The sequence below is a fragment of the Blennius ocellaris genome (assembly GCF_963422515.1).
Source record: "Blennius ocellaris genome assembly, chromosome: 5".
NCBI lineage: Eukaryota > Metazoa > Chordata > Actinopteri > Blenniiformes > Blenniidae > Blennius > Blennius ocellaris.
In genome coordinates, this window is record NC_137654.1 from 14222603 (window position 1) to 14250500 (window position 27898).

At 43.7% G+C, this 27898-nt stretch overlaps 1 protein-coding gene across 1 annotated transcript; it reads right to left on the bottom strand.

The window, feature by feature from the left end:
• Positions 1–3121: 3121 nt before the first annotated feature.
• On the bottom strand, positions 3122–27844 carry clcnk (chloride channel K; the record flags this gene model as incomplete). Its single annotated transcript, XM_080496861.1, has 20 exons — positions 3122–3160; positions 3427–3513; positions 3876–3956; positions 4300–4370; positions 4670–4803; positions 5430–5646; positions 6635–6748; positions 6855–6924; positions 7472–7624; positions 8253–8337; positions 8871–8972; positions 9276–9360; positions 10459–10584; positions 21030–21105; positions 24130–24207; positions 24325–24464; positions 26023–26151; positions 26226–26357; positions 27489–27653; positions 27745–27844. 20 exons carry the CDS (start codon positions 27842–27844, stop codon positions 3122–3124), a joined length of 2184 nt encoding a protein of 727 aa, XP_080352987.1.
• Between the last annotated feature and the right edge of the window lie 54 nt (positions 27845–27898).

A 27898-nucleotide genomic window follows, 5' to 3' on the forward strand; every position in this document is an offset into this window, starting at 1 on the left:
GCCCAGGAGGGGAGAAAAGACCAGCAATCTTGAGGGCAATTTTCTATAATGAGCCTAAGCGTGAGGACTCGAGTCTCAACCACCAGCAATGAGTGATGGAAAAAGTGATGGCAGACGTCTGTGCGATGTCTCAAGAGGCGGTGCCCAAAATAGCTTTTTCTGAAGGGTTTCAAAGCTTTGTATCCAGATACAGAGACGCCAAACACTATGTTTTTCTCATGGTTGAGACATATATTCTTCTGGCTGTACATAGTTCAGATGTTACATTTTCATTTTTTAAATCACTGTACATTGAACACTTTCATATTTATTGTCGAGATGAACTGTGATGAGTCACATTACATGGATGTAAATACCTTGGTATAAAACATCAGTTTCAATGTGCTGTGTACAGCTGCCTCATCGTGTTTTGGATTTATATCCCCTCACAGTTGACAGATTGAAGAGATGAACTGTAAAAAAAACAACAAAATGGAGTCCAACCTTCAAAGAAATTGAAAACCTATTCCCTTTGACGTATCCCATCTAAATCCAGAGGCACGACAAAGAAAGCATACATCCAATTATCCGTCTGCTCAGCTGTGATTAGCTATAATTCACACTGTTTTGTGTGAGAGTTGCAGGTGCATGGGGAATGGTGAGAGGAGAGACGGAGAGGGAAGAACTGCTTCCAGTCTGAGTATATGTTTGTATAACCCTGTGTGTTTGTGAGTGGAGGTGCTGCTATAGCTGCTCACAGTTTTATCTCTGGCTCACATTGGATTGCAAACGTGGGTTATTGGTGGTCCACAGGCAGCATGAGGCCTCGACCCACAAGTCACTCTCCTAAATGACTCTGAATTGCTATACTTATGGGTTCATTTCAAGGTGACATTATCAAATGTTTGTTTTCAATGAATTGACTTTTGGGATTTTCATGAATCCTTTTGGCAGATTTGCATGATCACCATTTGGCTCACATATAGTGAAAGCCGAGTATTTTCAGCCCTAATAATAACTAAAGTGAGCTGGCCATCCATGCTGGATGGTGTTAAGAATGAAAGCCCAAAAGATGTTTAGAATGCCCCTTTATTTTCACTTCTGACTGATTTTTGAGATTCATAATTTGTCCAGTGCAACATTGATTTTGTTTTTGCTTCCATTCAAGTCCTACTTAAATATGATGACATCAAACTGGATATATCAGGGGAAAAAAACATGTTTATTATTGAACAGACCACATATGCGTTAAACAGAGGTGACCTCTCGTGGTTTTAGTAATTATGACGGGAATAATGGAGGTTGGTTGGGTACAAACAGCCATGAAAGCCAAGTAAGTCTGACTTTAGCACAAACCATGTTCATGTTTTAGAATGTAGTGCTAGTGTTTGAACCAAACCAATCTATAGCCCTGATATCAGTTTATCGGAATGTATATTCGTGATGTCATAGACATAAGAGTTAAATTTTTGTTTTTCATCCCTTGAGAAACAAAGCTATGGTTTGGAGCACTTTTTTTTAATACAATGACAATGGTTTGTGACATTTTGTGATCATTGTGGTGGTGAAAACTCACCAACCCTTTAAATCATTCAAATGTATAAATCATTCAATACAAGCGCAGACATTTTTTTCCATTAAAACATTTTGCTTTTCAGACACGACAGATGTGCTAAATTGGTGTTGCACCAAGATTTGTATGACAGCGTTCACACTTCCACAAACGGATCACATTAATGCAGCGAACACATCCGGGTTGATTTTAATTGGACCAAACCTGCCAAGTGTGAAGATAATCAGTCGGCGAGCTCAACACGAGCATGGCGAGGAAAGGAGCGACAGCTGGGTTTCCCAAAACACCGAGAGGGCTTCCCCCTGCTGAGGCACCAGCAGCTCCTCATGCTTCTTCATTGTGGTGAGTACTCGTGTTTCAGTTCACAATCATTATATTAGTTGACAGAAAGACGTCGGACTTGTATTGACATGATGAGCTTGTCCTTTGACAAAAAACCCAGCAGAGTCTATTGCCACAGTGAGTATAAGTAATACAAAATACATTTTACAAAGAAAGGCTTTTGAGGCTTGCATAACCATGAGCTACCAAACAGTGGCGCTTGGGCTCAAAATCTCACGATGCAAATCTGAGTTTTCTGCAGAATATTGTATGAAAAAGATGCTATTAATTTGGTGTATTTTTAGGGTTCTGTAGTTATGGAGGTGTCTGCGTGAGAAAGTTTTTAACATCATGTACTGATGACACCACTCATTGCACAAACAGGAAGTAAAAATTATTTGCAGGAGAGAATGTGGTTTTCTCAACAATCATAATCATAACAGTAATGGAGGGCTGGATCATGGTGTCTCAGTATCCGAGATCTTTGTATGTGGAGTTTGCATGTTCGAAAATGGGGCTATAGGGTCAATTGGTTACTTTAAATTGCCCTGAGTTGTGAGTGTGTGTGTGTGTGTGTGTGTGTGTGTGTCTGTCCTGTGATGCACTCTGTCCTCACCCATACTCAGCTGTTACCAGTTTCAGCTTCCTGCAACTCTGAGTTGGAGAAAGCAGCATTAAAGAGGGATAGAAGTTGCCACAGACATGTAAATGACCCCTACGATATTAAAATGTCTAAGCTGCAACAAATGCTACCACAGTGAATATTATTTGACATTATTTAACAGATGTTGTTGTCTCATTTCTTCTGTCTTCCTGATTTAGAACAACATAGATGTTGTGGTGAAGCACAAAAGAACCCTTATGCTGCAGGAGCAGAAACATACTGAACAGAGGAGCAGTGATTCACTGTGCCGAGTGGAGCACAAACTGTTTCACAAGCTACTTTGTTATTGCTATTCCCAGAAAACACACATATCGTTTCACTGTGCTTCCAGCAGAGACCAGGGCGCAATGTTTTCACTCGTCACAGTCATTATAATTACATAGAAAAGCAGAATAATAAGCTTTTCATAAATATTATTGGAGCCTACGGTTAATGACAGTTTGGCATTTTGCCAATAAAGCACTGTTAACAACAATAGAACAGAATAGAACTGTACACACAATATCGCAATACACACTGTTATACAAGCTGATTCCACAATTATTCCTTACAAAATAATCACATGATGTTTTTCTTCATGCTGTTCAAATTTCTATGGCCAAGTCCTCTAATATCCTCTTCATCTAGAGGAGATAATGGAGGGAGAGAGTGTGGGGAGGGAAGGAGAGAGAAAAGGACTGCTTTGAATCCGTAAGTAGCCATTTAGCCTCCTGGAGCCTGCATAATTTTAACAAATCCACACTGGAACATTTCTTGCTTGCAAAAAAAAAAAAAAAAATAGTAGATCAAGCGCCTTCAGTTCGGACCAACACCCACAGAGATGATACAATAGCAAAGCCATTTCCAATGAAATGTTTGTGTGTTGTCAATGCATTAATTCAAACATTACCTCTGGCCATGTGATGAGCCCAACTAGCCTTCCCCCGTCGACGACAAACAGCATCTGAGCTTCGGTCAGACTCAGGATAGTGTAGGCCTGGAAAAACACACAGCAAAAGCTATAGAGTCATCAGGAATAAAACACTTGATGAAATGCCAGACATTAATATTGTTCCTGAGGAAGCGATACTGTTCTGAATTAGGAGGCACCAAAACCTCATAACATTATTGTCACGAGGTTCAAACACTGTTGAGGTCACATAATTTCTGACCCGATCACATTTTCACATTGTTTAGTATATAATGTATGTTAATGAGCTTTATTTGTGTAGTTGGTAATATTTTATGAGAGCAGCCAGTTTAGCTGTACAAATCCTTGCATTTTGTGTCTCGTGAGGCTTAAAAGAAAATGAATGCCAGTATTTACCAGATGACCAACCACTGTCTTTAAAGTCCTACCTGCTGAACAGTGCTGTGAGGTGATAAGAGGACAGAGGCTGGATGAATGCAGCAGATTTGGTCCAGGTGCTTCTCTTCACTCTGCACAAAACAAGATTTTTCCTTTCATTTACCCACATGCATGTCATGCAGTAATGTTAAGCATTCATCATTTAATTTCTTCAAGTCTTTTTTTAATAAGTACCTTCCTTACCATCGAGTATTTATCTGATATGCTATTCTTTTTTTCAATTTTTTTTTATTTTGAGCACTCGCATATTGAGTTTTATGTCAGCCAGCAGACTTGTCTGGACATCCTGCTCCTATTTTCTCTTTTCTGCAGCTGTTTTACATTCAGTGAGGGTTGTGGGAAATTCATCCTGCTTTTTCATCTTCTGTCCTTTCAGCTCTGAAGGTACCTGTCTCTTTCCCTTCAGCCTCTTACCTCAGCACTCCAGTGACGCAGGAGCCTCAGCAGGTCTGTTCGCAGCACGAATCCCAGTAAAACCTGTGATTCTTCAACGGGAGAAAAAATAAGAGAAGAAATCAGTCTCATCTTGTGGAGGTGGTGCTACACTTACAAGTGCCTATGGTTTTCTGATGGCCGAGTCCTCTGCTACAATCAGAAGATCTCGTCTGTTTCTCACCTGCAGTCAGGTACTTTCACCTCAGCAAAGACTAAGGGTGTTATCTTTTTTTTTTTTTTTTTTTTAGTGTGTCTCCATCTTCCCATGATCTTCTTTTTTCATGATAAAATATGACCGAATTACTGATGACATCCAAGCACAAGTTGATGATCGACTTTGTTTGCATACCGTGTGAGTCCACAACAGGGATTTGTATTTCAGTGCTGCAGTTGACAGCCTGCTGAACCTCTGCTGGCCCATCTGCTTTCTGAAGCTGCACTGATTTCACTCCCAAAACATGTCCAACTGGTGTGGAGGGCAGCCTGCAGAACAGCCAATTATTGTGTCACATCCATAGACCGTGCTGAAATTATAAATTATGAAATGATACGGTGGCGTGAGGCCAAAGGGAGAATTTTTAATTTCACCACAATTCATCGCTAAAAGGCTGAGTTTAACGGTGATTAATTTACAAACGTGTTCCCAGGTTGAGGGGATTTGCAAAATGACAGGTCTGATTGGATTTGATGGCGCTACCACCTGCTGTGCCTGCCCATTGAAAAACAGAAAGCCCACAATGTAATCGTGTTCGCCTGAGGCTGTGTGAGCTCAGACAGAGGAGTTTAAAAATGAAAACAAATATGTCCTTGTCGAGGTGTCTACACTTGTACACTTTAATTTGGAAATTAGATTTCTTACTAAACCTGTCATGAATGTGTAATCTCTCGTCTTTGAAATGTTGAACCAGAAATTTTTTTTATTTCTTGTCACAGTTGTGTCAGACTCAATGAAAAACAGAACTTTTCAACATTAAAAAAAAAAAAAAACAAAGAATTTTTAATACTAATTGAATTATACTGTGTCTTGTCAACACTGATTTGATTAAGTCCTTTCAGGTTTAGAAAAATACTTGACAAATTTTTCTCTTGACAGTCATGTGTTTACTCACAGAGGACTCGCCTTCACGAGTGACGGCAGGTGTGGAAGCCTCTTGCTGATGGAGAGGGCGTCATAGAACGACGGGCGGTTTCCAGAGCGTGCCAGGCCGTTGGCCAGCAGGGTGGCGATGAGGATTGGCACCGCGTAGGTGAATTGTCCTGTCAGCTCGATGGCCAGGATCGCCGGGGATATTGTGTGTGTCACAGCACCTGAGAAGGCTGCGGCACCTGCAGAGTAAGATTTATAGTTCCATGGGGAAGTGGCTGGCTTTCTTGACTCACAGCAAGAATATATTCGGTTTGAGTTTGACTTGGGGATGTTGTCCCTGTGTATGTGTGGATTTAACATTTGTTCAGCTGTCATTGGGTCGGATCGACTCCAGCTCCCCTGTAACGTTAAGTTGATGAAAGCAGTACAGAAGATAAATAGTCGGATTCATGTAATGCCACTTCAGTGCATTTGGTGGTGACAATAGCTCACTGTATCTTCTGGTCTCGCATAAGAGGAGTTTTCCAGGCCTTCAGGCATATTTACTCTTCTATCTAAATGTGTTACTGAGTTTTAATGTAATAAAAACACTGGTCTTCAAATAGTACTGATTACTTGTTGAATGGTTGAGATTTGCTGGACTCTCTTTCAAGTAAATGGGTAAAATCAGCAAGTGAAACAGACAAACCATCACAACACAGGTGTGCCCTCCTTCAAAAGACTAAAGCCAAAAGGATGTTCAGAGGATAAAATGTAGACTAAAGTAAAATACGCAGCACAAATATTTCTCTAATAATACGTCATGATTGCGAATTCTTTCAATAGTTTCAACGATTTTAAGTAATTTTTAAAAATGTTTTTAGACAAAAAAATTGTTCCTTTGAATTTGTGAAATTGTAATTTACAGTATCACATTTTCATAAGTTTTCTGAAGATAACACTTTGACATAGTGTGGTTTAATCCACCATGCTTGGAGGCCTGACTGTTGCACATCAGTGGCACAAAAACCTAAATGTTTCCAATTGAAACTATCATCAGGTCTTCCACATAGAGTATCGCTCTTGTAGATTGCATGTGAATTCTGGATTTCTGATCTAATCTAAACCCTTCGCCAATTTTTTGTACTTGAGTATAAAAAAATAAATGCAACACCAATCTGGAAAATACATAAATGTAGAATAAATATTTAGCAAAACTGCAATAGTTCAATGCTACAGTTTTTCTACCTGCAAGAGCGTAGCCCCCAGGATTTATAGAAGTCCATTGCTGGCCTGAAGTCCCTCCAGCAAACTTTAACACATAAGCAGCTCCTTCTCCAAGCAATCGGCCCAGAGCTGCGCCTACAAAATAAAAGCCAAAGCTGCTCTAACAAAGACTCAGATTTGAACTTGGGCCATTTTGGTGTTGTGCAGAAGAAGCTTGTTGGAGTCATCTCCCCTCACTCACCCCAGACAAACACTGGCATGAAGTATCCGGCTGGCAGAGGCAGCGTGCAGGCGAGAACCAACATCCACATCTCAGGATCAACAACAGAGACACAGACGGTCAATTCTCCACGGCTCTGCTGGCACCGGAAGCTCAGCAGCCGAGTCTGTCAGTCTTAGTGTTTACAGTGCTTTCAATTATGCACAAATAAATATTGAACCATGGCCATTTACATTTTGCATTTACATGCGATAATGGCAAACAAGCTTGGTTTAAATAAAATACCGCCCTGCTGAGTTGTGTGTGTGTGTGTGTGTGTGTGTGTGTGTGTGTGTGTGTGTGTGTGTGTGTGTGTGTGTGTGTGTGTGTGTGTGTGTGTGTGTGTGTGTGACTCAATCAATATGAGAAAAACAGCCTCCAGTCACTGCTTGGACTTAAATCGGCTCATGATTGACATCAGAAGACATTTCAGCCTGAAAGGGAAGACTGCCTTTAGTTTGTTTACTCTATTGTTAAAATGTCAATTGTTGTGTGTCAATTATGGGTCGTTGTGACCTGACCCATGAGCCATCTTATGATTCCTGTCGCAGGCTGGCAGAAACAAAACATCTGCTGATCGACCTTTCCATTGTTTGTACCTTCATGAGCAGGAAGAAAGCCAGAGAAGACCAGACAGAAATCCCTGATGGGCTCCACTCTGACAAAGGGTCGATGGGCACAGAGGCATTGTGGGATTGAACGCACCACAATCTGCTGTTCAGTAGAGAATTGAGGAGTTGCTTCATGGTGTACTGAAAATGACAATAAGATTCACTTTCCAGAACAATTAATCACTGAAGTATTGGACGCTAATATGAAAATACCCGAGTCGAGATGACATTACACCTGAGCATGTTGACAAACAGCCACAGACGTAGGTTTAGTCTACAAAAGAACACGGTTAGTTTCAGGGAATGATTCAGATTGGTCTTAAACCTTTGGCTGGCCTGTTCTTTGCAGAAGGGAAATCCCATCTTGAACTGATTTATTTCTATTCCTGGTGGGTGGAAGTAAAATTGATATCATCGTCATGGTGATCAAAAGCCACTTCACAAGCAGAAATTAAATATAATTATATGTAATTTAAAAGCTAAGGAGAACATGCCCACTCCACACATTTAGCCCCAGGACAAGTTGTAAATTTTATTTGAATGCTTCACTTACAGTATTTTGATCTGAAACGAGATCTGTAGGCATCGGGTGGTTTAAGCCAGTATCTTGATTTTCATCTTGGTTATCATTACGATCACTGGAGGTCATGACGGGTGATCACTGCAGCTCATATACACAGTGTGTAGCGGTATTGAGAAATGTATTAAAAATGTATAAATCCCCCCCCAAAGAATCAAAAGCTGAGACTTCAAATGTTGTCATTCTCACCCTAGAAGCCATGTATTGGCCAGCCGAGTGTGGAAACGTCAGCGATGCAAAGAAAAACACCACTATTCCGGAGTACAGGCCTTTCCTGCAAGGGGGTTCATAAACACAGACATGTTGAGCTTATTGCAAGTAAAATTTGAAGGCTTTGTCTCAACTTATGAACATTTGTACATAAGTACAATAGAATGAAATTCAATCAAATGCATCAGTCCAGTTTGACTTTGGAAAAGTCATTCAAACCATAATCTAGAACACTTTTTCCTTTTTGGAAGTTTTTGCAAGAGCTTTAATTCAATATTTCAATATTTCTTGAAATGATGAGCCTAGATCTGATCAGTTTTCACCAGCATCATACAAAATTTGCATTGTCCTTATAGAGAACAATAAAATGTTAGATCATTTCAGTAGAAACTGTTTAACTTCTGGATCTGACTGCAGTTTGATTTCAGGGGTTTACAGAGTGCTTCAGCCTCCTATCAGAAAAAAAAAAACATGGCTGTGAACAGAAGATTAGACATCCCAGTATATATAAATATATTCAGAATCATGTTTTATAGGTAGAATGAAAAAGTCCCTGCAGATGACTCATCCCTGCCTGTCGTCGTAGGGAGCTCTCACTGTGTCGTCAGCATTTTGATGAACACCGGACATGTTTTGGTGAATCTGAGGACCCAGCGGTGACAGAGGAGGTAGCAGCAGCTCGCAGCCCCACACAGCAGCCTGGTTCCAGACAGTGACACAGTCCACAGAAAGAGACAAAAGGCTCATTTGAATCCAGGCTGCAGCAGACTATCGGAAGTCATTAGCCTGGGGGAAGTGATTGGAAGGAGCAAGGAGGAGGCCAGGAAATGATTGGTATGGAAAAAAATAAACAACAACCCTCGATGCTAATTAGTTCAGGAGGAAGACACAGCAAAGCTCACTTTGATAAAGGCCGACGCAAGATAACAAATGCCAAATGTCATTTATATTTGTAAAGCGGAGATAAATAGAGCACTATGCAGATCTTGTAAGTAAACTCACCCCAGTAAAGCAAACAGCAGAATTTCCAGTGGGTAGAAAGGGAGTGCAGCAGGGAAATTAGTTTTGAACAACGCCTGAAGAGTCTCTGTGGATGCAAAACAAATTGGAGTCACCGGTCCGGCTTCTCCCCCAGCCTTTCAAGATCTAATATTCTCATTATTGCATTCAGACATGATTGAAATGTACAGTCTGCCAGCTTAAATGCCGCCAATAATTCAGTCTTTGATTTGATCTTGGTGCTTTGAGCTGTAGCGGGTAATTATATTACTCAGTTAACATGAAAAACAAGATACGTTTTTAGGTGAATTGAAATATTTGCTCCAAAATGTGAGAGAATTTTTTAGGATGATCATGCCTTATTCGAGGACAAATAAGATTAAACATGATAACCCTTCTACAGGGTGTGATGCCTAATGAAAATATAATAGATAGTATAATTTATGTTGGTTTTCAAAGTTTGACATTTTAAAAACCTAATTTAATGGACTTGAAGCAAAGTATAATGAAAGCTTTGCTGCAACACTTACAGACTATATGTGAAAGCGTGTCTTTTAGTATTTATACAACTGACAAGTTTAAATAATAACAATATGATAATTTATAGAGCTATTTATATATTTAAAAAAAAGTTGTGTCACTCCTAAGATTATGTGTCTTTTAAACTGTTCATTGAATATAAACTTGAAGCTGATCTGGAGAAACAGTTAAAGGAGTTTAACAACTTTAGAATGGAGCAGACATGGAGCAGCAATATGGAAAATGCTGAGGCTTTTTATTTCGATATTTGATTACATTTTGTTGCGCCAATGTAAAGGTATGAACAAAATATAATTCTATACTGTTGGAAATGGGTACACAAGTATGAAATCCCTACAGCATGAAAGTTTCACATTCACTCACACAAACCCGTTTTCCAAAATAATAAGTTATCAATAAAGGCAATCGAAATGGAGTGGAAACTTGTCCATTCATGTCCTTTGGATCAGTGGCCTCGAGCCGAGGCTGTAAAATCTGAGTTCTTTGATGAGCTCAAACTTGTGATGGACACTCAAAAGAATCAGGAGCATTTTTTCTTTGTTGTTGTTTTTTTGGTTTGTTTATTTGTTTGTTTTTCAGGTGTCTTGACGTGAAAACTTTCTGTGTTGTCTGTGAGGAGGCGAGCGCTGATCAGGGCGCCTGTCACCTTCATCTCCACTCCAGGCTGAAAACAGGCGGAAGGCCACTGCGCCACAGGCCGCTGAGAAGAAACATGGGCAGTAATGTTTCAAGGCGAAGTGAGAACACATGACCTCCACACTGAACAGCACACCTATGAAGGAAGGGCGATAAAGAAATAAGAGGAAGGAAGTTAGAAACCATAGGAAATATTAACACTATTTGAAATATGCATTTTGTGCATGCCCCATTTTCCCTACAGCATGAGCATAAATGAATCTGATGTTTGTGGTGCTGCTGAATCCCGCATAAGGATGCAGAGGGGAAGAATTAGCTCAGGTGAGAAAATCCCATTATTAGTTGGCGAGGCCGATCAAAGCAGGAAGGGTGTGTAAACACGATGACAGATGAAAGTGTTGGGATTTATGGTTGGTAATTAGCATAAATAATTACTGTAAGTAATGGATTACTGAAAGTAATGGATTACTAAAAGTAATTTAGGAAAAATTGGAATTACTAATGAAGTAAACGGTTAGTTACTCATCAGCAACTCCTAGAGTAATTGAGTAATTACTCAAAAGTTAATAAATTATCAAAAATAATTTATTAATAAAAATTATTAATTTGCATAAATTGGTTATTTATCAAATAATAATTAAATCGGGGCACCACCAGCTAAGCTGGAAATAGCTAATACCAAATTTCAGTCTCGTTTGTCAAAAAGGGTTATTTAAGTAAAGTTAATATTTCTGTGTAAATATAACAATATTAAATAACAAGGAAGGTGTGAGCTTCGAGCACAGACTGTTACAAACCAGTGAATTGTCAACAATAAATACACAATGATAACCAAGAATCGATCAATTCAGTTAAAATGCGTTTATTAACAAAAAGTATTTATTCAAAAATAATTCATAAATTATTTATTAAAACAACACAATTAAGTAATAAACAATCAAACACGAAGATCTAATCTATTAAACAGCAAACACTATGTACAACGAAAGAGGGTGTGTGTGTGTGTGAGTGTGTGAGAGTGTGTATGAGTGAGTGTGTGTGAGTGAATGTGTGGAAGCCTGAGTGGGATGTAATGACCACGAACGTCCACCAGGTGGCGGCAGGCGTTGGAGGGTCAGTGTGTGTGGGTGTAATGACCTCGAACGGACACTAGATGGCGGCAGGCGTCTAGTTCGAGGCAGTAACCGGAACGACCACTAGGGGCGCGGCGGCGCACGGAGGGAGAATGCAATGACTCGACTTGTCCACCGAGTGGCGGTCTTTCAAGAGATTGCAATCACCAACGCGGCCACCAGAGGCGCTTAGTGCACTCTTTCTGGACAGCGTGACGTCACTGTGCTCGTGCACGGCTCGTGAGCCTGCTCGGAGCGCGCCTGGGGGCTCGTGGCTGAGAAATCCCAGGGACAGTGAACTACACACGGTCACAGAAGCGGGTGCAGCAGCGCGCGGCTGCTTTTACGCGATCGTTTATGAGGAGGAGAGGAAAAATGAAAAGGAGGGAGGGAGAAGGGCAGTGGACAGAATATGTTCAGCTCTGCACACTGTCTTGGACTCCACAGTCTGGGAATGGTCTGTGCAAGTTGAGAGAGCGAGCGAGCGAGCGAGAGAGAGAGAGAGAGGAGGTTCGCGTGGATGTAAATCCAACGCGCAGACACAGATTGGTTGAAACAGGGATCGGCGTCCCTGACTTCAACACAATAATAAACACACAGCAATATTACAGTCACGTTATTCTCATTGCCTGCCCAGACTCTAAGCCTTACTCAGTTTGATGAGGGTGAACGTGCTGCCGGCGGCCGGGGAAAGTGCGTTGATTTCCCGGCTGGAGATTGTTTTTCTCTCTGGCGTCCCAGGGAAAACAAGCTCAAATGGTCTGTGGACAGGAAAAGTCCACAGGACGATCCGAGGAGGATCAAGCGCTTATTTTGAGGAGGGGGGGAAGAAGCGGCTTCAGGTCTGCAGGCGGGAGGACGGTGCGCTGGCAGCTGCACACTCGGACTCCGGTGAAGAAGAAAAAAAAGGAAAAAGGGAAAAGTAGAAGTAGTTCCACGGTGGTTGTCGGCTCGTCTGGCCGGGTGTGGAACTCCGGCCCGGTCAGCGGGCACACGTGGCACTTCGTCTCCGTGCGAAACGGATGCGTCCGTCTTTACGCAGGTTTCAACATTGGAGAGGCAGAAATCACCCCGGCGGGGGTGTTTTATACCTCTTGTTGTGGTTTCGTGTTACCGGTCGGCTCTGGGTCATGTGGACCAATCCTGACGGAGGGCCCGCCCTGGACCTTCCAGCTGGTGAGGGGGAGCTCTCGTGCGCCCCCTGCCGTTGGCCTCTAGTATTGCACCTTGGAAGGGGGGGTCCAGGGGGTGATCACGTGACCAATGGCAGACTTTTTCAGTTGTAGGCATGTGGTCCTTTGTTCTCAAAACGTGGTCTCCCCTCCCCCTTCCATGAGGTTGAGCGGCCCCCAACATCCCCCCTTTGGTCCGAAGAGTGGGATGCGGATCTCAGGCTTTGGAGCAAACCTGGGCCGAAACGTCGATGAGTCTGTGAATGTCCCAATGTCCTGTGGAACACAAGGTCATTTTCTGTCCAACAGTTCATACAGGAGGTTATTGTCCGAGCAGGGCAAGGCTAGTCTGGGCAGGGTAAGGCTAGTCTGGGCAGACCTACTATTCCTGTTCTAACTATCTAAGCCTTCATACATTTCATTTCTTACAAGTGCATCACCAGTGAAAATGAAAGAGGTAGGAAAGGGCAGGAAAGTTGAAGAACAGGAGGGAAATGGGTTAGTAGGCAGCTCGAGGACAAGTTTACAAAAGCGGAGGTACCGGATACAAGGAGTAGAGTCTGATCTGTAAACTGTGGATGTGGTTGCACCAGTGAGCAAGTGTCCAAAAGCCACCAGCCGTCTGGGGCTTTTGGTGCACCTGCTCCGGTGAGGAGTGAGAGTGAAGTGTGGTGTGTGGAGGTGCACGTGTGTGTTCCCTTCCAAAACCCAACTTTCACTACAGAGGCTTAAAACTGTACACATTATTTCTGTTAAAAATGGCTAAGTTTTGAAGAAATCACAACTCTTGGCTCTGTGGTTTCACAGAGGTTAAAATAGCACTGCCGGGACTGTCAGATGTATCTGTGAAGGTGGTATAACCGTGGTGGTGTTAGTCTTGAGAAATTGCTCAACCCGGGTTAGTGGAGCTAAGTAAGGTGGTTCTACCTGTACTGAAGCTGCTAACGGAGGAGCTAATCTCCCTTCGATCTCGTGTGAGATTTCTGACTATACACAGGGGTTATTTCTCCTAAACAATACTTGACTGGTCTAAGGCATGCTAAGTGGTGTTAACAGAGCTGGATATGAGTTTACAGTGACTATATTTCCCTGAATGGTTCAACTCGAGCTTTGTAACTGCTCACGTTGTCTAAGGAGGCAGGGTTAGATTTCTGATGGTGGCAGGGGTTAGTACATGCATCTGATGGGAATTGAGCATGCTGGCACTAAACCCTACTGATTAAAATCTGTTATGCTCCTGGAATGGATGTTCTCCCCCCTCGCTAGGGGAGGAGTTGACCTTACTCCGAGGGAGTAAATTGATTGAGTGGCTCTGCAATGCAGGCCGTGACAACACTGACCTCTTCTGGCTGGTCCAGAAGGTGCAGTGTAAGGTCATTTCTCTACCAGTCATTCTTTGGAGGGAGTGGAACCTGTGGAGTGGTGTATGGTGGACCGATTGGTCACCAACACCCGTTGGAGGCTCACGTCTCCATCTGCACCACCGCTGTTGCCATACCGGAGTATGTGTGTGGTGCTGTGGTTGACTCGGTCAACCTGGGAGAATGACTAGGAGTGGTTTGGTGAATGGAGGTTGGCCTCCATTACCAAAATGTCGTACAGGGCAGCCATGACACTGGGTGTGGCATGTGTGCCTGTCTGAGTCGACCAAAGATGGGAAGCTCCAGTGGCTGAACGCTTGGTTCAGAAGGAGGGCAGCAGCTGGAATGGTTGTGTCAAGATGGAGGCTCCCAAGTTATGACACGTTAGTCAGGCTCTGAGGTTTTGGCTGGCATGAACTCTCCCTGCTGGGGTTCAGTCCCATCAGCGCCACCTATGAGCCCAATGAATTCAGCTTTGGTGCGGCCTCCCAAACTATGCTGAGAGCAAGTTTGGTTCACGCTACCAAAAGTTGATAAAGGACGTGTCGTGTCTCGGCTAAATGTTTCTCACAGGTGCAGTGACGCATGAGGAAGTCATCCACATAGATGAGGGTTGCCGTGAGCAGCAATGTTACTCATCATGGTGTGGAGAAGGATGGTAGACACCGATGGTGGGTCTAAGTAGCCGAAGTGGCACCGGTTCCAGGCGGACTGGTGGTTGCCAAAGGAAGAAACTAGCTGCTACTGGTTAGCGGGGACCACCTTCGTGGTCCAGCACCGCTTTACCGCGTATACAGCTAGAAAGAGTATGTACTGGTGTACACAAGATGGCGGTGCCTCGAGGTCAGTGGGGACGCACGCCGGAGGGAGGTCTGTGACCCCCCTTTCGTGCGAGACCCGCGCGAAGATCGTGTGATAATCGCGGAAGACCTCAATGAATGCATCTCCTCGTTTCTGCTGTGTAAAGCGCTAGCTTTAGCAGAGTGTGGCTCGGTCTTTGACTCGAAACCTGAATAAGGTTCTCCTGGTTCAGACGCGGTCTGTTTACCTGAAGTGTCTGTATTCTCTGGTTGAGTCATCGGAGCGTGCACAACCAGGTCACCTTCAGTGCTCGGTTTTGTTCCATGGAGAACCTGTTCAAGGTTAACATGGTGAGCGCTGGTGATGGTTTTGGTTGTGGGAATGAGGAGAGCGGTGTCATGCGTGTCGTCACTGGTGAGGGACGACAGCAGGTTGTCAGTGAGAGGCACCATCAGTTCAAGATTGTGAAATGAACTGTCAGTTGACATCTCTAACGGTGGAAATGCGGTCACTTTAATCTGACCGTGTGCCAGATTGTGGACCCGCGGGTTGGCTGAACGATTGTTCAGCTCCGGAAGAGATGGGTCACAGATCACCGGGTCGGGATCTGGACAGCGAGTCGAGGAGGCACATGAACCAGGGACCTTGGTTAAGGTCTGAAGTGACCATGCTGAAAGTGAGCGGTGGCTCGGAACTTTGAGCAGGCCGGCGTCGGTGGCCGATCTCTCGGACCAACCTTCAGTGACAAGAGTAAAGAGTGGTGTGCTTGAACTGGGTCTCGGCTCGTCACCTGCGGCAGATGCTGACTGTCAGGGAGCCTTGAAGTGGATTGGCTGGGGTCAAACTCTGGGAGAGACCCAAGTATTGGTAGGGGACCTCTAGACTGGATGGCATCGACTCTGCTGTTGAAAGCTTGGTGGCCTGGTTCAGGGCCAAGGGGAGTCGGGCTGGTGACTTGGGACCAAAGGCGCCATTGGTTGCAGTCCATCAGCACAGCCAGTCGGTTTAAGAGGTCCTGACCAATAAGCAGTTCCTCTGTGTTCAGGTCAGTGACATAGATGGGATGTTGTCACCGACATGTCCTGGAAAGTTATGTCGACCCAGACACGTTTAGTGATGGGAGACACGTCCTGAGTGAAGCTTCTGATGTTTATGCTACACTCTTCCACCTGAAGTGGCTTTCCTAGGGCACGCATGGTTCTAGCAACCTGCGTGAAGGTGGCTGAACACATGAGGGTGATTTCTGACCCAGAATCAAGCAGGGCGAGGGTGTCTACACCCCCTGCCATCACTGAAGTGTATACGCAGTTGGCATTGCCATTGCGTACAAGATCACCCAAGAATGTCAAAGGGGGCTCCTCTGTTGGTTCTGAGGGCCTCTTTGACCTCCTGGATCTCCTCCTCCTCCTCCTGACAAAGCAAACTTTGTGTGCGGAGGGGAGAGGCGACCGGCCTAGTCATGTGGTCAGGGGCCGGGAGTCCGGTTCCTCAGGGGAGCCGGGTCCCTTCTGACCAGGCGGGTCCAGGTCCCGCATCACCTCCTTGAGGCAGGATTTAACCCACTGTGGGACGTCTGCGTCCCAGTGGTTTTGGGTCTGACCTCGGCCTCGGTTGTGAGACTTACCTCTCCGCTGGGAGTGGTGAGGTCTCGGTCTGCCTGATCTCTTACCTCTGGGCCGTTGTCCACCTCGTGGTCGAGGTTGTGGACATCTAACGGGTCCCCCATCCACAGCAAGTGCGGGGGAGGGGACCTCGTGACCTACAGGTGCCAGGTTCGTGTTTCCAGTCGCCTGCGTTCTCAGGACGCCTGCGTCACCATCATGGTTTTCACCTGAACTGTGACGCAGCTCCCACACCATCTGCGCGTGTTTGCGGAGGTCTTTCATGGTGGGGTTTTTGGTCCTGCAGAAAAGAGCGACATCGAACCGCACACTGTTGTGGAGGTTGTTAATGAAGAGCGATTTTAAAGTCTGGTCTTCATCCAACCCCGGTGCACTGCGGCCTTGGAAGTAGGCGGCCCTAAGGCGCCTATAGTACTCTCTGGGAGGCTCCGCCTCCTTCTGAGTAATGGCAAGTGCACCAAGGGTTGAAGAGGCAGGATCATTGTACAGAGAATACTCTTCCCTAAGTGCATGACAGAGGGATGAGTAATGGTCTCTGACGGCAGGTGGGAGGGATTCCATGTAAACATGGACGCTCCTGGACGTCGTCTTCCAGAGAAGCTTCAGCTTCTCACGTGACGAAGGATGAGGCAGGTCGAGGAGGCAGCGTTCAACCTCCCGGAGGTAGTCCTCTATACTAACCTCCCGGTTGTTTGGGTTGAACTGCTCTATGTCCTCTGCAAGGGACTCAAGCTGGCGGGTCCGAAGACCACGTTCCCTTGGGGGACCGGAATGGTCCAAGTCATCTGAGCTGGACCCCCCTGGTTCTCTCCGGTGGAGAGAGTGAGGGTCATGATGACCAAGAGGGTCTCCAGTGAGTGGAGGACCAAAGCTGACAGCACGGTGAGGTGCTGCAGAATAACTCTTTTCATTCTCCTGAAAAGGAGTGAAAGAGCTGTGAGAGCGCATTGAGGTGCGGCTAATCACCGATGGATGTGTGTCGTAACACACCGGGACCCTGCGGTCCTTAAAGTGAAAAGCTGGGGGGACTGGGTGTCGGTTCAGTGGGATGCAGTCAACTCCCACAACACTGGGCAGGTGTCTTATGCCACGCCCCCCTGGCTGTGTGTCAAGCCCCCCCCTCGCCATGGCTGCGGGGAAGCTTGATGCAGTCTGTCCCCCTGACGGGACAGCTCCAAGTCTATGCTCACCTGTGGTGGGCGGTCCACCTGACTGGACCACCTCAGGATTGTAGAGACCTGGAGGAGGCTGTCCACCTGACTGGACAGCTTCAAGAATGCGCATAACTGGGGTAATTTGTCCATCTGACTGGACATTTTCCAGACTGCGGAGATGTGCTGCGTCTCTGCTGAGAGCTGCACCAGGTTTTACCCCAGTGTGGTTTGGCTCATTGTGCTGAGAGCCATAACCTGACTCATCGTCTGATGAATCATCAGATGATGTGTTTGTTTTGACTTCTTTCACAGAAGTTCGGGTTAGTAACCCAATAGGTTCCGTATAAGGAGCCTGATCGTCCCTGGCCTGGATCTCCTGTCGCAGGCGGGAGTTCTCCAGCTTCAGCTGGGCATGGTTAATCCTCAGCTGCGAACTGTAAAATTGCAGCTGGGAGAGCTGCTCTTGAGCTTCCAGAGCTTGCAGCTCGGCCTTGCGCTGGTAGAGCAGTGCAATGTGGCCTAACACATCCGGAATGGTGAGCTCTACCTGACCAACCGGGTTCCTCACAGAGCTTAACAGCTGCCTGATCTCTGCTTCACAGGTCTCTAAGCTGTAGCTGTTGAGGTTTCTTCTCTCCTGTGTGGAGAGGCATAGGAGCCCAGCGACCACAGTCTGCAGGGCTGGGTCATGTGGCTCCCGAGGAGTCTCTGCTCCGAGCACGCAGTGTCTCTGACTACTCATGGTAGGAGTCACGCGAAAGCTGTGTTTTGAAAAGTGCCAAAATGTTGTTAATGCACAGGTGATGGTTACACCTGTAGCCTACAACTCTAAAGGTTGCTAATTGCTCTAACTGTAACCTCTCTCAAGTTAACAGGGTGGAGTTAGCACCTTGGGTGAGCAATAGCGGGTAAGTGTACATCTATCTCTCTGCTAGAAATAAAAGAATGCATGAAAATGCAAGAAAAAGAAGGCTTTACCACTTCACAAACACAATTGACTTTGCTTAGCAGTGCTGTAACGTGTTCTTCGAAAACTAAGTTCTGAGAGAAACAAAGTTATCGGTTGTAAAACTAAACAGACAATTCTGGATAAATTATGCAGATATTGTGACAATACTGGTTTTAAAACATCCTCACACGGGGCACCATTATGTTGGGATTTATGGTTGGTAATTAGCATAAATAATTACTGTAAGTAATGGATTACTGAAAGTAATGGATTACTAAAAGTAATTTAGGAAAAATTGGAATTACTAATGAAGTAAACGGTTAGTTACTCATCAGCAACTCCTAGAGTAATTGAGTAATTACTCAAAAGTTAATAAATTATCAAAAATAATTTATTAATAAAAATTATTAATTTGCATAAATTGGTTATTTATCAAATAATAATTAAATCGGGGCACCACCAGCTAAGCTGGAAATAGCTAATACCAAATTTCAGTCTCGTTTGTCAAAAAGGGTTATTTAAGTAAAGTTAATATTTCTGTGTAAATATAACAATATTAAATAACAAGGAAGGTGTGAGCTTCGAGCACAGACTGTTACAAACCAGTGAATTGTCAACAATAAATACACAATGATAACCAAGAATCGATCAATTCAGTTAAAATGCGTTTATTAACAAAAAGTATTTATTCAAAAATAATTCATAAATTATTTATTAAAACAACACAATTAAGTAATAAACAATCAAACACGAAGATCTAATCTATTAAACAGCAAACACTATGTACAACGAAAGAGGGTGTGTGTGTGTGTGAGTGTGTGAGAGTGTGTATGAGTGAGTGTGTGTGAGTGAATGTGTGGAAGCCTGAGTGGGATGTAATGACCACGAACGTCCACCAGGTGGCGGCAGGCGTTGGAGGGTCAGTGTGTGTGGGTGTAATGACCTCGAACGGACACTAGATGGCGGCAGGCGTCTAGTTCGAGGCAGTAACCGGAACGACCACTAGGGGCGCGGCGGCGCACGGAGGGAGAATGCAATGACTCGACTTGTCCACCGAGTGGCGGTCTTTCAAGAGATTGCAATCACCAACGCGGCCACCAGAGGCGCTTAGTGCACTCTTTCTGGACAGCGTGACGTCACTGTGCTCGTGCACGGCTCGTGAGCCTGCTCGGAGCGCGCCTGGGGGCTCGTGGCTGAGAAATCCCAGGGACAGTGAACTACACACGGTCACAGAAGCGGGTGCAGCAGCGCGCGGCTGCTTTTACGCGATCGTTTATGAGGAGGAGAGGAAAAATGAAAAGGAGGGAGGGAGAAGGGCAGTGGACAGAATATGTTCAGCTCTGCACACTGTCTTGGACTCCACAGTCTGGGAATGGTCTGTGCAAGTTGAGAGAGCGAGCGAGCGAGCGAGAGAGAGAGAGAGAGGAGGTTCGCGTGGATGTAAATCCAACGCGCAGACACAGATTGGTTGAAACAGGGATCGGCGTCCCTGACTTCAACACAATAATAAACACACAGCAATATTACAGTCACGTTATTCTCATTGCCTGCCCAGACTCTAAGCCTTACTCAGTTTGATGAGGGTGAACGTGCTGCCGGCGGCCGGGGAAAGTGCGTTGATTTCCCGGCTGGAGATTGTTTTTCTCTCTGGCGTCCCAGGGAAAACAAGCTCAAATGGTCTGTGGACAGGAAAAGTCCACAGGACGATCCGAGGAGGATCAAGCGCTTATTTTGAGGAGGGGGGGAAGAAGCGGCTTCAGGTCTGCAGGCGGGAGGACGGTGCGCTGGCAGCTGCACACTCGGACTCCGGTGAAGAAGAAAAAAAAGGAAAAAGGGAAAAGTAGAAGTAGTTCCACGGTGGTTGTCGGCTCGTCTGGCCGGGTGTGGAACTCCGGCCCGGTCAGCGGGCACACGTGGCACTTCGTCTCCGTGCGAAACGGATGCGTCCGTCTTTACGCAGGTTTCAACATTGGAGAGGCAGAAATCACCCCGGCGGGGGTGTTTTATACCTCTTGTTGTGGTTTCGTGTTACCGGTCGGCTCTGGGTCATGTGGACCAATCCTGACGGAGGGCCCGCCCTGGACCTTCCAGCTGGTGAGGGGGAGCTCTCGTGCGCCCCCTGCCGTTGGCCTCTAGTATTGCACCTTGGAAGGGGGGGTCCAGGGGGTGATCACGTGACCAATGGCAGACTTTTTCAGTTGTAGGCATGTGGTCCTTTGTTCTCAAAACGTGGTCTCCCCTCCCCCTTCCATGAGGTTGAGCGGCCCCCAACAAAAGGGAAGAGCAACTTAGCTAAGCTTACAAAGAAGGGAATGAAAGATAGGAACCCATTTGCTAGTGCACAAAACAAGCCCAGATGCATTAAGATAATCAACCAGGCTGGATGCTGAGCCTCTCGTGGCTCTCTCACCGCTAATGGGGGCTCCAAAGCAGCTGGCGACCCCGACTGCAGCCGCCACAACCAACATCTCTCCAGCTGCTTTATCCTGAAAGGAACATAATCCATTTTCAGACCTGAGATCATACAAAAGGCAACAATGACACTACATTAGGTTTTTCATTTCTTCCATCCTTGAAACCCATTTTCATTTGTCCAGTTCACTTAAAGCAAGGCCTTGATGTTTTGAGTTTGTTTATTCTCTTAGTGTGCTCGCATGGATTTTTATCCACATTGCAGCCTTTCTTCTAACAATGCAAAAACATACATTAAATGATTAACTAAACTGGTGTGAAAGTGGGAGTGCTTGGCCCTCTCTGTGTGTTTGCCCCTGTGATGCACCGGTGACCTATCTGGGGTGTATCATACCCATTCAGCCTTGTCCAACCCTACAATTGGAGAAAAATATCCCTCTTCTGTATGGAAGAGGGATATTTATCAAACAAGATAATGCCTATTGCCATGTCCAAATCTGCGTCAGATACTACTACTACTAGTACTACTAGTAGTAGTAGACAGGGGCATTTCTAGACACCCTGGGGGCCCTAGGCAAGAAGGACTATGAGTTGTCCCAGCCCGAGAATAATGATGAATGAAGTCCAGGACAACAGAGCAGTAAAGAAATGCTTTATTAAATGTGTAATAACTGTTCATCTTCCAATGTGAAATCCTACAGCAAACACGTGGTGGAGTGCAACAGCTGCAGCTCTGATGAAGAGGAGTATATTCAACCACTTCTTGCCAGCCTCACCAGGTCCAACAGAAACCATTTGGCCAATGAAAGTTGTCTGTCTGACCTGAGCAATAAGGATCAGGCCCTGGCGCAAGATGTCTTTCAACAACCTTCAGAGTCTGTCAACAGGTATTTGTCAAAACTTTCTCTCTCTGATTTTGAGTCTTTTAAACAAACAGACCAATACAATAGCTGCTAAGTGTGTACAAAAGTTCAACACCATTGTGCTTTTGCAAACTGTTGAGTGTAATGATTGTTAACCTCCCAATGTGAAATGTTACAGCAAACCCATGGTGGAGTGCGACAGTTGCAGCTCTTATGAACATGAATATATTGAGCCACTACCTGCCAGCATCACCTGGTCCGGCTGCAAATATTGGTCCAAATATAGTCCGTCTGACCTGAACAAAAAGGACCAGGCCGCGGGACAAGATGTCTTACAACAACTTCCAGGCTCTGTCAACAGGTATTTGTCCAAATTTTATCGCTCTGAGTTTTAGTATTTTAAGAAAAAAGACTTACTAAACTGAAACTAACAAATTTCTTTCTTTCTATTTAGATTATTTGTTTTAATTATAATATAATTATGATTTATTTTTCAATTTCCGGTAGCTCAAAGTACCTATAGGTTTGAAAGTATCAGCATTTTGTGCTTGTCATTGCCCAAATGACTCGACACCGCTATTTACTGGTATGACAGAGAGTCCCTCACTCCTGCGCTGTCTTACCGTGAAGGACACATCCTCTCCTGAAGGAGTGGATGTCTGAGTGAGTAAATCTTGGTTACCACGGCTGAGGTGCTGTGAGTATATTTGATTAGTGTCGAACAATCCTTTTCCTTTATGGGTGCCAATGATTTGATATGATTCTCCTGCTTTTATTGGAGTCAACTTAATTTACCCATATTGTTTGATTTACTTTTCTTTTTCCACTTATTGGCTCTTTCTCATTTTGGAAAAAATAATATTTGGTTAAAAGAAGGTGTTACTGATTGAATTCGGGCCCCGCCCCAGCGTACTACTACACCGCCTCTATTTATTAGCTACCTGGAGCTGGAGTTACAAACCTGAAAATCATATCATTTCAAAATGTCCTTTATTTTGACTCTGCGCCTAGACATTACCGTAAAATTCACAATACGAGCGACCATAAAAATCTCGGAGCAGCTCGCTTTACCAAACAAAAACGACCGCAGTAGAAGCAGAAGAAGTAGAAGTAGTAGTAGTAGTGGTGGTGAGCCACCACTGACTACTACTTCAACTACTACTACTACTACTACTAACAATAATAATAATAATAATATTGATAAAAATAATAATTCCCACCACTGGTATTTGCGTGGTGGAATAATTAATAATAATTCACCATATTATCCAGACAAAAATCTCCCATCATCTTTGAACCCAACAGAATGATTCTTGATAATTTGTTTTGTTTTTATTTCTCAGCCCCACTGATAGAGGGAAGGCAAAAGTAAGAGTGTAACCAACCATGTTGCTTGTCCACAGAGAGACAGCAAATCACACACACAAACATGCACTTGCAGAGAGTGGAGTCATTATTTAACCTGACATCCATGTCTCTGGATTGTTGGAAAAAGCTGGAGAATTTCTATTAAAATCATGCAAATAAAGGAAAAACAGGCCATCTGTATACAGAAAATCTCAATTGAAGAAAAATAATTTCTTGTGGGTGGCAACAGTGCTGACCATGACCCCACCATGCCATAGCTGAACTTTGTCATGATGGCAATAATAACATGTTCACATGAACACAGACGTACTAACACTACATTTGTATTCAATTCACTTTTTTTTTTAAAGTTCACTTTCAGTTCTACATGAGACTCAAACAGAGACCTGCTGAATAGACGCATCAGTCTAGTTTATTCCTCTTTACTCTTTGTCAGCTTCTTCACGTTCATGTACTTTCATATTCTGGAAAACATCACAGATCCTACTTTCCCTACAGAGTAGGCACAATTTGACAAAAACTCGCTATCGTGCTGCAATTTTAAAATCTGATGTGTTCACACTCTGTTTAGTGTTTACCAACTCCATCATGATACAGTCTAATATTTATAAGATTCAAACTGATATAAATAAGCAAAGAAAAGAACGGCAAAATGTCAAAAAAGATATTGCATTGACTCATTACTGTTATCCAATGGACAATAGTGGTACTTTCAGTATTTAACAATGTTTACCTGCTAATGGAAAAATGTATTTTCCTTGTTCTTTGGCCCGTGAATGGAAACCCCAAATATTGACAACAAAGAGTGTTTTCTTCACATTTTCACAGATTGATTTAAAATATTTAGATCTGCGATTATGTACATACCTCTTCCGGAGGTTGTATAAGCGTGCAGAGTTGGCTCAGGTAGGCACCCGTCATTGTAGAGAGATGCACAAAGGGACCCTGATTTTGGAAGATACATTTACAAAAACAGAAAAAAAAATCCAAACAGTCGTGTAAACAAAGTGGAGAGCTGTGTATTTTTTTAATGCAACATTGGTATGCTGGGTGGTTTCTTACCACTTTGCCTAAGAAAACAGTGCTGCCAGCTGCCAGTGTGCAGATAAGCCCCACAAACTTGGTAAACATATTGGTGAGAGACAAGTAATGAGGCATTTCAATGCCGGCCAGCATGGCTCTCACCTCTGGTATCCCTGAGCCTGGGAGGATATAAAAAGACACTGTGAGATTCAGTTGAAAACTCAGGAGCGCTAAAGCCATCTAAAAAAAAGTTTGAAAGCATTTCTAAGTCATTATGGATTGATGATTACAGAACAATGAAGCAGCGGGTGCAGGAAAAACTCTGAACGTTTGCGACATTTCAATGACTGTCAGCACAATATAGACCCGCTGGAGGAGAAGCATGACTCAGTTTGTGATTTATGAAGGCTCTGGCATCTACACTCATTGTTTCTGGCTTGAGGGTGTTTCACTCACCAACTTAACTTTAATTTTTTTTTTTTTGTGGACCTGAAAAATTCTTTAGTTGTGAGAGACAACTAAAGAATGTCATCATGAGTCATCATGAGACGACAAAGCAGTGACATGCAGAGACAAATGGATGCTGTGAATGTCCTGTGACAGACCTGAAAGTGGAAACAGGAATGTGCTTTCCTGCACATATTACAACATTGTCATTCATCAACATCTGAGCAGCAGCAGAGATTCCTTTTTAATGGAAATATATTACGCTTTAAAGGATTTATGTGAGACATGATAACATCATGGCTGACTTTTTCACCATGCCCGCCAGCCAGAACCACTCACTGGATTTCACAGATAATATCACACTTGACTTTTACTCACTGTCATATATTTTACATCAAAAGGGATAGACTTATTTTTCAAAGAAAGAAGGAAAATATATGCTGTGTATTACTTCTATCTAAAGTGTGGCCTGACAAAGTCATGCTGGACATTCAACCGGTTCATCTTTGTTCAGATAGGAGCAAACAGCCGTATATCATCTATAATAAGGAGTTTCATGTGACTGCATGATGAAGGAAAGCTTATATAATGGGCTCACAATTTGTAATAAATTGTTTCTGATAAGTATTTAAAATCCGTTGGGTTTTTCTCTTTTCTTTGTAAAAAGGACAGAGGAATGGCTGTGTTGTATTTGGTGCTATATAAGTAAAGTTGAATTGAATTGAATTGAATTAAAATCTCAATATTTGATTCATTTCAAGTGATACAGACAAAATCCCTAGACATTTCTATCTTGTAATCGAAAAATATTTCTAAATTAAATTGGATAAAACTCATTGAAATAGGATAGCTAATCCAAAATGTGGGATAAAAAAAGAGCTCTTTAATCATGTCCTGGTGTCATATTTTTGTGGCCTTAACAAGGTATTATTGTTATTGAATGGTTGGGATCCCATAGTTAGATGTAAAACCACTACAACCACCAACATTTCATGGTCTTTACTGAGATTACTACAGATTGGCATGAATCGTAGCTTCTGGCCACTATAGATACAAAACTTTATCAGTGGCTATAACAAAAACTGACTGCTGCATTTCAGCTGTGCAGACTAACTTTAACTTAGTACTGACTGCCTTACTTCATTTTAATTTGTGGAACATTTTGTGCAAACTATACAAATGATTCAGTAACAGTGTCGTGATCCGAACTGACGTTTCCAGATTCATCTCAGTTTCTCAAACATTTTTGAAAAATCAGATCATTTCTTGCGTAACCGTCTTTGAACTGACCTGTGGAGAAGGGGCAGACGCTGTGGGAGAAAGATGAGGCAAACGCACACAGGCATGCTGGGTAAAGAGTCCAGCAGAGGAACTGCAGCAGAATGTTGCCCTCCAGCTTCATGTAAAGCCACTGGTGAGCTGCATGAGAGGGACGTTTTCATCATCATTTGTACCTGCAACCAGACTGTATTGTGTGCACGTGTCTGTCTAACCTCTCAGCAGCTTTGAAACGCCAAAGTCCATGAGGAAGCTGAGGACGGCAGTTAAAATGCCCAGGGCAGCATAACCATACCACTCCATGCTGCACACCGTTCCCAAACAAAACCTCAGTCTCAACAGACACTCTGAGAACAGAAGTTCAATTTGTGTCTCAGACATCATAATACAAGAAATGTGAGTTTCGGCATCAGTAGAATTATTGCAGAGAGATTTCCTTCTACAGAGTTTTATTCAAAGTTCTCTTATATTATCCCACTGTGACAATAGCCATGAAGATTTTTCAAGTCAGCCCATGTTTATTTGCAGAGCCCGGTATCAGATACAATCTCAAGGTCTCAATGGGGTTTACAGTGACAGGGCAGCTGCCTCGAGAAGGCCAGGCTCACTAATAAAACCTTTCACCTGCAGAAGCATAACACACTGCTCCTTTCTTGAGTATAGTCTTTGCATCTATTCCCATATTTGGTGGTCTCTGCTCCTGGGGAGCCATTAACCCTTTACCATGCTGTTCAAAGCAGAAAACAAACACACACAAAAACAACTTATTTGTTTAAAGAATTCAATTTATCAGGGAGTCTGGGTTCAGCTTGAGGAGTGTTTAAATAATTCAAGATTATTCTCAAGAGTTATGCTTGGTTTAAATATTTGAGTCTGGATTAGAAATCTGGGAAAGAAATGTTTTCAAGTAATTTTTCTTCAAGAAGATGATAAAGAGTTAAAAGCAAGTGCAAATTGCATGCAAGGGGGAGGTGTACTACATGTTTTCTGGGTTGTCAAATACCAGATGAAGATAACAGATATGAAAATTTGACTTGGGTGTTGCACCAACTTGTTGAATTCCTTCAGTGAATTAAGACCCTAATGTTTAAAATGCTTAATGTGACACTTAAATGACCTCATAAAGAAAAAAAACAAAAAAACAAAACACAATCAGGTTGTTCTCTCAGGGTGTAACTATTAATAAAATACATAATATGTTGTTCGTATTCAGTTCTAATAAATATAGTTATATTTTGTCATCTAGTAGAAAAATATTTGGATTAAATGTTCAAAGGCATGATCTACAGTCTTGCAATACTTGTTCTCAGTTTATTGATTGCGCTGATCTAGAAACTGCCCACATTCAGGTCAAACAACACTCCAGTTCTTGGATGGTGTCACACACATAATGAAGATTATCTCCCAAAAAGCTGCTCCCAGATGGATTGAGTGGGTCGGCATTGATCACTTCTAATGATTTTTCATGTCACTCCGACCTTTTACGAAGGCACGTGGCCGTCTGCAGGGCTTCCATGGATCCGAGAGGAGCGGACTCTTATTATGGGATGTCTCAGATGGACCTGCTGTCTCATGGCTGTTTTTCTCGACATATGTTCGGCCCCCTGGCAACTCATCTGATCTCCTCATTTTGTTCTGAAATGCTTAAGGTCAAGTGTTACGAATACACTTCTAATTGATTAAAGATAATATTTTGACAAATGCAACATGTGGCTGTACGAAAGTTGGACTTACCTCCAGGTCTGTTGGCCCAGGATGTGCAGAAGAACTGGTCCCTGGTTGGGACCAGGGTGACCTCTATTGAAGTATGAGCACGGGGCAATGAAGCAGTCATGGTTGAAGGGCTTGCTCTTGTTAACTCTTTGAAGGAAATGTGAAAAGTTTATTG